The 12,591-nt window shown below is 44.2% G+C and overlaps 1 protein-coding gene across 15 annotated transcripts in view; it reads left to right on the top strand.

Annotated features, from left to right (window-relative positions):
• dlg1 (discs, large homolog 1 (Drosophila)) overlaps positions 1–12,591 on the top strand; it is a 170,112-nt gene that overhangs the window by 56,227 nt on the left and 101,294 nt on the right. For 2 of the 15 annotated variants that reach the window (XM_036517284.1, XM_036517244.1), the window contains exon 1: positions 2,187–2,716. The exons of the other annotated variants lie outside the window; for them this stretch is intronic. In XM_036517284.1, coding sequence (XP_036373177.1) covers positions 2,525–2,716 — 192 coding nt within the window. In that variant the 5' untranslated portion in view covers positions 2,187–2,524. Of the gene's footprint in view, positions 1–2,186; positions 2,717–12,591 lie in introns of those variants that run through there. 15 annotated transcript variants of the gene reach the window in all.

Below are 12,591 nucleotides of genomic sequence, written 5' to 3'. Positions count from 1 at the left end.
GTTGCTCTTAATCATCTCCTTTTTCTTATGTCCTCATTAGCTTTTCTGTTGACTTTTGCGGTCTTGACACAACTTACACCATTCTATGGCACACGTTAGCTCGGCCATAAAAAACAGAAACGCAGACATGGACTTGCAAGGGGATCCTAGAAAGCACCGGAGGCTCCATTGTGGATCCTTAATATATTTTAGGAAGGAGCCCGTGTATGCATGAGAGAGCAATAGTTTGTGCTCTGTCGCATTTCATACACTTACAATGACTGTTCCCCATTCCCAGTCTCATGGCAGGTTAAACTGATCAGCATGATCAGGGAGGATGAACGATACATGAGCAGGTGTAGGGAAAAAAATAAATGTGCGCTTTCACAAGTTGGGGGGGTGGGGGGGAAATGGGTGGCCCTTTATCAGGGGCTGTGTGCTGTGGTCTATCCTCTAGGGAAAGCAGGCCTCCCTGCTCTCTGATGATGCAACAGCCATCATCTGGCTCAAATGATTTGCAGTGGCAGGGATGGAGAGGCTGTCGGAGAGCAGGGCATGAGCTGAGATTACTGCACACACTTTAACAGTCTAATTCAGGGCTTTGTTCTGGTCCATCTGAAGGTACAACTATAAGGTTTTTTTTTCCCAGTTGCCCAGTCGGGTCAGCAGTTTGCTTGGTCGCATATGACATAGTTTAACTGTAATAGGAAGTACGTAATAAAAATGACTAATCCAAAGTTTGATCACCTGTGTTTTTGCTTCATGATTTTTACTCCCCATGCAGAGAGCTAATGGACCTGTCCTGAGCTTGTCATGGCTTTCTAAGTTCTATTTTATGAAGCTGTACTCTCTCTACTCAGAATGAATTCAACTTTGTTCTCTCCCAGCTGATGAGACGTGGGCGAGGGGATGTCTGGTTCCAAATTGGAGACCTTAACTGTCATATCAGTGGTAACTAGCATATAAGCTAGTTAGCTAAGGTAATATGTCCAAGTGTTAGCTAGCTGGCAGCAAACTAATTTACTGACATGTACCTAACATTAGAGGTGGAGACTACACTTACTAGTTAGTTGAATATAGAACTACAGAGCTGAACCTGACATCAGAACTAATTTATTGTAGCGCAAGGTGGGCAGGTCAAACAAATCAATCAAGTCGGATTGCGCAGCAGCACTCCACTTTTTTTCGGATGAACAAGTGTGGAAAATCCAACTTCACAGGGTCTGCGAGCCCATCTCTGGCTGTACATGGAGCAAAGTTGGTTAAACCTTTCTTGCTCAAAGTCATCTTCTGCAATAGGCAATAAAGTATCATGCTTGCTGGCCGGCTGTTTTAACCAGCTATGTTAAAATAAGGACTAGTTATGGTGGTTTTCTACAACAGTAACTTTTTGAGTCCTGCTACACAGTAGTAGATATCACTGCTACTCGGTCATTTGATTAAAACTTTAACTTGATGTTGTAAAAAGGAGTGTTGAATTGTAATTGAGTTCCTGAAACAAAGTCATCGAGACTTGCTCGGACACACCGCCAAGCCTGGCTGCTGAATCTCTTAGATGGTTAAAATAGTCTCAGATCTCCACATCCATGGAATGTGTCATTATGCCACTTTAGTGTCTGCTGGACAGCACAGCTGTTCCAGTGTGTTACTAGTGGTCCATCAGAGCTTGCGAATAGAAGAATGAAGGTTTTTATCGAGGGATCTGTTAAGAGCGCACAGGGATGTGGTGCCTGCTGACTCTTCTGGCTTTGTCTGCTTGCCTCTCCTGTTACCCAGTGAAGACAATAGCAGCTTCCTCGTTCTCATCTTCTCTCCATTTCACACTGATTCATGCCTGTCGCCTAGTGCCCCATACTTCTGCTCTGAGAGGCAAAAGGCGAAGATCACAGCCAGGCTGTCAAATAAGCATCTCCCCTTTCCCCTCTGTCCTCCCTGTAGACGCACTTGGAAGTTGATGCAGTAAGCATGCTTGTATTCATCCTACTGTCTCAGCCCCCCACACCCAACCCTCAAATGCGCTCCAGAACCGGCCTCTTTTCCTTTTTTCTGTCTCCAGCCAAGCGGAGCTACCTTGCAGGGAAACTGTTCAGTTCGTCTCTAGCGGGCCGTGTAATGAGCCCCACACTGCAACGGCTCGCCCCTCCCCCTCCCCCGACCCCTCCCCCTCCCGCTCCGCTCACAGCCGTGTGCGCACAGAGCCGGAGTCTCCCTCCTCACAGAAGCGATGGCTGTAGTTCCTCTGCAGCAGGTGGAGGAGAAGTGACGGTTCAGGCTGCGAGAGTGGCACCCGGCTCCCCGACACGAGAGACTTTCCGCCGACCCCTCCCCCTCCCCTCCAGCTGAGGGCTCGGCATGTGCCATGGCTCCCCTGGGACTCCCTCGCGATCGCTTCTCCCACGGATCGTGTTGACCTGCCGCAAAGAAACAGTGGGCAAGAGGGGAGCCCGGGACCTCCTCCGGAGCAGCGAGGCACGCTGGATGCAGGACACACGCTCTCTGCTGTTCTCCCCCTCCAGTGGTCGTCTGAGCTCAGGAATGAGCGTGGATGCTGAGAGCAGACAGCAGGCAGCGCTCGCAGAAGCACTTGGCCGGGACCTCGATCGCCGATCGATCCAAGTGCCTGGGCTCTGAGAAAATGTCCCCCAGCATCAAAAGCTTGGATTGCTTTTCCCCAATGTTGTGCCACTGTAAAGTAGCCTGCACGAACAGCACCATCTCGCTTATGTTCGGATGCAAGGTGGGTGAGACTGCTTTATTTCCTCCCCCCCCCCCCCCCGCCTCAGCTATCTGCTGAAGTGAAAGCACAGATGCAGGGACTTTGTTTACCATTTGTTTAACGGAACTGGAGATGCCTATACTGCCATCTCTGAACTTTACTGTCCGAACGGCGCTCATTTTCCGCTCACAAATTGAGTCGGCAAAGGCATTCATTAGCGTGATTAGCCTGTGACAGGGAGAAACCGTCATGTATGTGCCTGATTAGATGCCCATGTCAGAGATCCCTGCTGATCTGCTGGATGTGAAACAACACCATTCCTCATTCATTAGTTTTGTTTATGTGGGAATTTCTGCTAATCCTTATAGTTGTCTTTAGGCGACCGAGACTTGTCTTGGAATGCAAGGAGATAATCTGACTAATTGATGATACCTGGTTTATTGACAAAAGCGACAGTCAGGATATGTATATTGGAGATCTGCCCAAAGCATCATGGCTCTTTCTGGATGTGCTTACTCAACAAAGCATGCTTTGTGTCCTTTTTAGCCCCCTCTCTTCACTGTATATTCTTACAGTAACTGTAGTGTCATTGTAGCTCCCTGAAAGATGTCTCTAACTGTCTGAACTATTGTTCTCCAGCTGTGCTGTAAACACAGTGGCTGTTGACTCACTGCAGTAAAGCACACAGACACCCTGTATTATGTGCCTCCCCTCGCCCCATGAAAAGAATGGAAAACTCCATTGTATTTCACAGTTACAATCATTGTATAATATAATTCCAGTTCAAAGTGCGTAGCCCTGGATTGCTGTGTGTTATGCACTAAAAATCAGCGGTCCCAAGAGGAATGACAGGTTGCTCTTGATTATGGGAGAGCCTGGTCAGCAGAGTAGGCTTCTCACTCTGGGCCTATTTAACTTAGTGTAGCCAACCCACCCCAATCTATGTTTCACGTCATTTTAGGATTTACGATATGCCCCCTTCTGTGTCACGGGGCTGCAGGGGCAACACTATTAATCTTTGGTGAGGCGCTCTATGTGCAGTTGGAATGTGATATTTGGACATTCTTGATTTGGGTAGAAACTTCAGACCCTAATAGCAAAACCCGATCCAGCTGCCTTGTCTTTCTGCATTGTTAATGTGCTCTGAAGCCAGAGAGGGCTTGGAATCGGCACTGAAGTTCGCTGGCTGTATCTGAAGAGTCACAGGGATTATGTCTAATTTACCTCAAGCTTTAGCGTTTGTGGAGTGGATTTCATCCATGTTTCCTCCAAGTTTATGCATGCTCCCTCTTGAAAAAAAAGCTTGGGATAAAAAAATATGATGGATTCTGTGAGAACAACTAGTTGTTTTACTTCATTGTCCTGTTGTCCTTTAAGAAGTTGTATTTGTTTAAAGCCATAATGCCACTCTTCTTTTATACACCTGTTCTATTATGTTCTACATTATGCATTTATACTTATGCTGTTTACAGTACATTTCAGTTGAGCTGAAGTAATTGATTTCTTGACATCAAGCAACAATGACCATGGCTCAGGATAGAGCAGTTTATCTCTCACCTAATCTGTTGTACCGTGATGTTTGATCACAGCTGCTTTTGGCTTCCATTCTGTTTAGTATGTTCTGCATGTCAGCACTCCTTGTGAGTTTCTTTTGAGAGTTTTTACTATCATTGCTGCTTATGCATTTTAATAGATACTGATCGCAGACAAAGCTTTTTCCTCAGAACTCAGCATGTGTTTTAACGTATTACGAGTAATGGAAGTTAAACCTAGGGACCAAATCCCCAGTGTTTTATGTGTGGCATAATGAAGTGTAGTAGCTACAATTATGAAAATCCTGTTTCTGGTTTCCAAATAATTATGTGTGGAAGCTGTGCTTTGCTAATCTGAGTTCACCTCAGCATCAGTTTGACTTGCACAGGCAGGTGGGAGGGGGTTGAGTAATAAAAGTAATCAGTTTGTCTTCGTGATTACCACATCGTGTAATCCCTCACACATTCACAAATATTTATTGTGTAACTCACTTTTTTGCCTACAGACCTTTTTTAAAGAATCATCCCTGTTTGACTACCTACTAAATGCAGGTGCACATGTGTGGTACTTGTAGAAGTCTGCTAACTTTCTGATAATGTAACGTTTTTACAAATAGTAAGTAACTACTGAATCGGCGGCTGTTTCAGATTTCTCCATTTGTCCTGAAGCATACTATATTGTACAGCCATAGGAGAATGCAGTTGCTTAATTATTACCTCAGCTTAATGTATTGTTATTCTGTTTAAGATTCCCTTATGAATGAACAACCAGGCTTTTTTTTGTCTACTTAAGAAATATATGCAGCGTGGGGCTTATTATATGCTAATGTTTTGGAAATTTTTTGGTTAGTAGGTGCAAGGAACATATATTCTTTAAGCACAATAAGAGATGCATATTTAGGTACATATTTACGCTTCTTCAGTTTTAGTTGGCTGAAGGTGAAATTTACATCTTAAATAACAGGAACATTTCATTTGTGGTGTTAATTTGTTCTGTAATGACTGGCAGTTGAAATTCCAAGTGGTGAGTGTTCACATGAAGATCACTGCGGTGAAAGGAGTTCTGTCTTGACTGTAAATGTTGTTCTTTCTTAGGCTATCCAATTGATGTCAGAAACAGTCATAAATTAATTTTATATAAAATGTCATGTGTTCCAACTGCCCAAATGTCCTTCTGTTCCAACACTAGGGAAACAAAATTGTTTAATAGTTCAGGTTCCAGGGATCATTGCAGGAAACTAAGTATGGGAATGTTGTGTAAAAATAGATTTTAACAGACTCAGCCCTTATTATTCAAATATTGTCAAATTTCAGGAAATAATGTACTATATATGGTCAGTTTAGGCCTTGTGAACCTAAAAAAATGTAAAGAACTGCCCCATGTGCTATGGTCTGTGCTAACTGTCTCACTGTGGCTCCACATGGGCATGGTATATTTCCCCATTTTTAATTGCCGCCAGCAGTACAAGAATTGTACATTCAAAACACGCATATTTGCATGTGATCTCCCTCTTGTCCAGATTGCCGTGTTAATCTCATCTGTTTCAGTCCTCATAAATTTGACATGATATCAGAACTTTTAAACTTTAATGCAATATTGATGTTACCCAACTTAGAAGATATCAGGCTGAAACGTGTTTCACATGCTAACAACAGAAGCTGCACCTCCTCATGGAAACATGGATTGAACATAGAGTGTTCAGCCAACCATGTGAAACAATACATCAGTCAGATGAATTCTGTAGGACTACAGATTGCCTGTGAGATCACAGCGGGTGCAATGCTTATCAGTTATTTTCTTTATAAAATGTAACTGCTTAATGTCAAATTGTGTGACATCAAAGCAATGACTGGAAGAATATTAATTTCATGATGTTTCTGTGGCTTGTTTGTGTTTAAAACTTACCCCAAGACTATAACTGCAGCTGTTGCCTTAGTTGTAACAGCCTAATTTTGTATCAGAAGTCAGTACTGATGGCATGTAGAAAGGCCACTTGATCTCAGGAATGAGCTAGGATGGTACATACCGAAAAGCAAAATGGTGCAGCAGGTTATAAAGATCAAAAAAGTGTGAATATTGAATTGTCCCATAAATGACAATGGCTGCAATGGAATGGATTTTAAGAGAGGCTGAGGAAAGTAAATAACAAAATTTCACAAATCTGTTATGACACAGTTGGAAAAAGAATTGTTATTAAAAGCTAAAAATAAGGGCATTGAAATGTAAATAGTAAAAATTTGTCTCTCTTTACATGCTGTAGGGAAATGGATTTCTATTTTAAGATCCTTCCAGAATGCATGCTGTTGTACATTGCCAACACATTAAACTAGTAATGGCAAGACAAAGGAAGGTTTATTGGGATGGTAAGTGATGTGAGGGGAAAAGACTTAACCCTCTGCACTCTGAGTAAACAGGCTGTCATTATGACTGCACCTCATTGCATCATAGACCAGTCTTGAGATGATGGCCAGATGGCTTTTTCAGAAAAGCTGTGTTGCTGTAGTATGGAACATGGAGACCGGTAATGGCACCATTTGTTGTTCAGTCTCTATTTCCCAGTGAGCTGTCCCTGGGTCTTCAGGATGGCAGCGATATGGAATCAATAGGAACAACCCAGATTTACAAGTCACCGCCGAGAGGCAAGGGTTGTTCGGGTCACTGCCCGGGTGCAATCCCTCTCGATTTCTCCCATTGTTCATTCACTCTCAGTAGTCAGCAGGCTGATGCATTTCAGTAAGGAAACAGCCAGGCTAACACTTCTTTTATGAATATGATATAGACGCACGTTTGCTTGCTACTGTACTCATCAAAAAAAAAAAAAAAAAAAGTGTTGCACTGTGTTTTCTCTCAAATGGTACATTTCAATCACTGAACATTCCCTTTAAACCACCAAAGTGTCGGCCAGACTGAGGAGTCATATCGCGTGTTGGAGAAGTTGAGTAGAGTGGTGCAGCGATTCTGTGTGCTGCAGTGAGAAGGTGATGGTAGGCAGAAGTAAAGATGGCTTTGATGTCTCCACTCCTCCCATGTGTAGGTCCTCGGCCCCAAGCCGCAGGAGCAGAGGCCCTCTTCCTGCCCTCCATCTGTCTGTGTTAATCTTCCCACTGATGGTACTGCTCTGAGAAGTGTTAGGGGCCGTAATGGATTCCAGAGATTTACTGTAGTAATTATGATACAACAGCACAGCCACTACCATGAGCTTCAAGGCCCTCGTTAAAAAAGTCAGCATCATTGTAGCTCCCTCTAATCACCTCTGATAGAGAGCAAGCAAAGAATTATAGATCCGTTGTTTTGTGTTTGGTGTCGCGGCTGCACGCTTCCGTAGCAGTTAAGCGTTGTCCTGTCCGTCAGCTAAAGAGGCCGGTGGAGTGCCTCATTGATTTCATATCAAGGCCTACTGGATCCTGATATATGTGGTCAGACCTTGTGGGGCTTGAAAGTCGATGAAACTCAGTTCAATGAGACTCAGCTCCTTGACTGGTTCAGTGTAAATACAGCAAATACACCCCTCTTATCAAGGGATTATTCCTCCAGCCATGATGCCTTTGTGGTACTCTAAACAGTAGGTTTCAGTACATAATAGCTGTGCTTTAAAAAAAAACTTTAAAGTCACTACATTCCCTGTCAAAGGATGCACATTTTTGGAAGGAAGAACAACAGTTTTTTAAGAACTGAGGTGAAGAAAAGGAAGAATGATGAGAAATGTGACACTGCTTTGCTGGCTGTATTTCCTCCTAATGCTGAGGCCATTCTTGGCAGATTTTTTCATGGTAAGCACTGAGCACAGAGCCTTCCCCCAGGGTAACAGAGTGTCCTGCCAGCATATGACCCTGCAAATGAGTGACCACAGATCCAGAACGCGCAGCATGGCTCCACACCGCTGACCCATGAAGTTACACTTTTGGGACGGTCGAAAAGACTGAACTATCGTTCTAGAGCATGCATGCATTATTCATAACAATTCTAACCAAATCAATTCTACATGGACTCCTTGCTCTGTTTTCTGCTGTTGGAAAAGCAGGCTAAGGCTAGAAGGGACAGGCTCAGGGAACACACTGTGCTGTATCCTTTGCTCTAGCTGTATTGCAGTGCATTGATAGACACGACTGCACTGTGTTACTGCAGCTGAGTGTCTCCCCCTGCTTCTGTCCCAGTCTGTGTAGCCACAGCAATGCTCATTCTTCTTTCATTTAGGCCAAGGAGGCCACAGTAACTCTTGTTGAGAAATCCTCAGACAGCAGATTATGAATTTGCAAGTACCGGGCTGTCACTGCATTGTTTGGCTCCCGAATGAATTCCCCCCGTTGCCTTCATGGAGCCCTCGCTGAGCTTTTGCACGTGTCACTCAAGATAACAGGGATGCCAAGGTATTCAGGCCAATATGGAATCTGGGATGGGTGCGCATCCAGTTTTAAATGGAGGTTGGGTTCTTCGGAGGGGGCCCCGTTGTTCCGCATCAAGGTCCAAAAGCTGATGAGCAACCTCACGCCGACTTGACTGCATGTGCTCTTCCTGCCCCTGTTCCTGGAGCTGCGAGCCCCTCAGCAAATAGGAGACTCAAGACTCTTCTTCCCCTGGCAGGCTCTCAGCCCGGGTGGCAAGTCCATGTATACTGCTTCCACAATGCGGTTATTTGTCCCACTGACATATTCAAGGTTTTCCAGAGCAGACCAGTTTAAACAATCGCTGATGACGCATGCTGTTGGCACTCCCCATTTTCTCAGGGACAGTGACATGACTTGGCTTTGCACCTCCCAGTGGGGGACTATGGGAAAGCGCAGCTGCTTTCTTAAGCATGGGTCTGCTATGTATCTTTGCCTGTGCGCATGTGTGCCGTAATGGCATTGCTCTGGAGGAGAGCGTCCGTTGTATTAATTAAAGTACACATTCCACAGCACACGCATTCCTCCATCCTCAGCAAGAAAAAGAGCAGCATGGGTCCCATCATTTAAACCGTGGTTCAGTCCCCTCGCTCATTAAGCCTGCTGATGGAGTCATTATCAATGAGAGGAGCCACCACGCTGTTTAATTAGAGATGAGCTGAGAAAGGCTGAGCATGGCTTTCCTGTTCTCCTGTTGGCTCCCTAACATGCTGTGGAAGGGCTGCTAATGACCTGGTGATTGACAGGGCAGGGACACATTCATTTTGTTTAACACTTCTGTACCTCTGTCAGCTTCAGTGTTTGGTCTGTAGACCTAGAATGTCCTTTCTTGGATGTTAATCGCTCCTTCAATAAGCAGGAGATCTCCTAGAGCTGGTTTAGATGAGTCGATGAGAGGGTGGAAGGAGTGCTGATCTGCTTCCCTCCCCTTCACTGCCTTTGGCCCTGTCTGTCTGTCCTCAGGTGTGCCTCCTCCTGCCTTCTGTGTTGAGGTCTGCAGTCCCAGGAGAGCTGTGAGGCCACTAAACCACTGGGCCAGGCTGTGTGACTGCAGGAGTCACAGGACTCCCATCTCTCATTTAACTCCTCGTTTGATTCCAGTGTAAATGCAGCTCAGCCTCGTGCGTGCCTGTAGTTTGAGAGCCAAAGCCAGGGATCTTTTCATATGCAGATCATATGCTTATTAACAGTCTGTTGTCTTTTTGTTTACATGTTTGGCTCTATTGAATTATTGTACTCAGATGTTTATCTGCTGCTGGTCATGTGCTCTATCTGATTTTTTTTTTTTCCTTTCTGGACAGTAGTAAGACCATAGTAGTGCTACAGCTGGTGGGTCTTGGATGCAAGCTTTGAAATTTTATGATTATATCTAAGGGCTAGCAGAATTTAAGATTTGCTAGATATATGTTTACGCAGCTGAGAAAAGTAAAGTTAGGTATTTCTCAACTAATTGGTTCATTTGATTGGCAATAAAGATTACAGTCAGTTGATTGTGAAAATTGAGCAGTTTAATTAATTGCTCTAGGGCTCATTACAAACAATTAAATCCCTAGATCTTTGATTTAACATTTCAAGGGTAGTAGCATGAAATGGGGGAACACTGCATAGCTACATTTGTCAGTGTGAATCTCTCCTCAAATAAAGTGTTTTGGTTTAGGGTCACTCAGTAATATCAGTTGCTCAGGATGTAGTTGCATCCAGTCAGGTTTGTCAGTGATGTTTAGTACGTTAGAACTACATTTGCTTATAGTGGTACCCTTTTAACTGATTTATTCTGAGAGTTACCTCGGGAGATTTAAGGGGAGTGAGACTGAAGTGAGCTTAATTCTACATTTTGAAGAGATCTGGACCCTGTAGGGGTAGAACAAGGAAATCACTTCTTCATCAGCCACCGCAGCTCCCAGCATGCCTCTGGAAATGGTTACTATCTGCTGTTTTTTGTGATCTGCAGAGTGAATGGAAATTACAATAGGCTGCTTTGTATCAGTAACACTTACGAAACAAGTGTTTGTGGATTAAAATTCACACTTTAACCTTGTTTGAAATGTGCATTGTATGCCTGCGCTGACATTAGTGGTAGAATTGTGTTTACTTGTGCCTGCAATCATTAATTACTGATAATGTGTTATGTAAAGCGTTTTTGAAGTTGATTCAATCAACCTCGACGCCCCTCGTGAATAAACCAGGAGAGCATTTAATTCAGATTGATGCTGTCCGGGGGGAGGGGAGTCCCGCTGAATGGTGTGAAGCCAGGCGTGATTACCCCAGAATTATCCCCACGAGTAGGTGATGTAACAAAAACATCGCGCAAGCCGCGCTTGTTCCCTGGCACTGAGGGAGGAAGCGAGAGAAGGAGGGAGAAACCGCACGCCTCCCCTCCCCTCGCTCTTACCCACTCGGGCCTGACGCGTTTCCGCCGCGGCCGCTCGAGAAGGGGCCTCGTTGTGACATGTCTTTGAGGACAGCAGGAGCACTTGCGCACTGCCCTCCCCCGCCTCCATATGTCCCCCTCCATGGCGCGTTAGCTGGGATGCAGGCTATTGTCACAGCCTTGCTAGATGCCTTTTAGGGAGATCGGAAAGAGCACAGCACCTCAACTGCCAGTAATTCCATCTCAGCCCCCTTGGACTGCATACATAATGTGTAGTCTGTTGTCACTAGTATGTCCGCTGATGCATCTGCATTGTGATGCACTTATGACTGTTGCAGACCTACTGTTTGTATAGTTATACCCTAATCAGTTGTTTACAAGCTGATAAAGGCACTTCTTTGACATCATTCTCCCTCTCTCGAGTGTGAAAGAGACCAAAAATAAGGGATGGGTTGGAACTGATTTTGTGTCAGGCCAGTCAGACATAGTTAGGATAATTTCATTTGCCACACAGTTTTTCTGTGTAGTAAGGAAAATGTGCCACACATACTACACTGACTGTAAATAAAATATGTACACACTTTTGTCTTGATTACATTTCAGTTGATTTTACAGCTCCTTTTGTGTGTGCATACTCACTTTAAAAGAGAAGAAAAAAGGCAGCGTCCAGCAATATAACACTTCAGCAATTCAGTACATATACTGTGTAATACATTCAACCACATTTTTTCAAAAGTGGCTTTTTAGAAAGGAAGCTAAGCTCTACTTTGTACAGCATAGTCGTGGTTATGTAGAAACAGATGTTGCTCAAATGAGCATGTTAATTTAAAAGACATTTGGAAATAATCTGCATCATTTAGTAAGCAAAAACCATTTTGTTGTGGGGTACTGCTGTTTATTCTTCCTGTCATGTTCCATGTTAGGCAGGGCTTTTAATACTCATCTTCTGATGATTCCTCAAAATGATTTTTACGACATTCAAAGCCCAGTGTCTTTCTGTCTAGAGTCTTTCTATCAAACGCCTTCAGTTTACTGGACAGTAGCCAGTAGTAGTGAAACCGCTGAAAATCACAGGCATCTCGGACACACTGCTCGGTCTGTGAGGACACTGGCGACAGGTTACATTATGTGCATGAGGTGCTGATGGGATTTTGAGATCACACCTACTCTGCATTCATGTGAACATATTCCAAAAAATGGCCAGAGCCACCGACAACAATGACATTGTTCTCTGCACTTACTGAGACCATCCTCATCTCCTTTCTGGCCTGCTTTGTCACTTGAAGAAAGGGATGTAGTTCTGTGTATTCTTTGCAACATCCGCATTCACTCAGAATTGTGCAGCTGTGATATTTCAAAGCAAAATACTTGTTTAAGAAGGGCAGATATTAACTGTGATAAGCTCACTGATTTGAGTCATTAGAGGAATGTTCATAAGAAGTGTAAACAGTTTATCTACATACACAGGCTTTAGGCGGAGGTGCTGCTGTTTGCTAGGAGATTGCACTGGTGGAGGTGTGTGGTTCTCGCCTGTCAGTGCACTGCGGGGTTTGTTTTTGTGCCAAGTGCTCCCTACTCGTAGGTATGGTTAACCTTGGGTTAACCACCCT

Source organism: Megalops cyprinoides, chromosome 2, assembly GCF_013368585.1.
Source record: "Megalops cyprinoides isolate fMegCyp1 chromosome 2, fMegCyp1.pri, whole genome shotgun sequence".
In the NCBI taxonomy this organism is placed as follows: domain Eukaryota; kingdom Metazoa; phylum Chordata; class Actinopteri; order Elopiformes; family Megalopidae; genus Megalops; species Megalops cyprinoides.
Note: the sequence above shows the minus strand (reverse complement) of the source record. Positions and strands in the feature narration are given on the sequence as shown.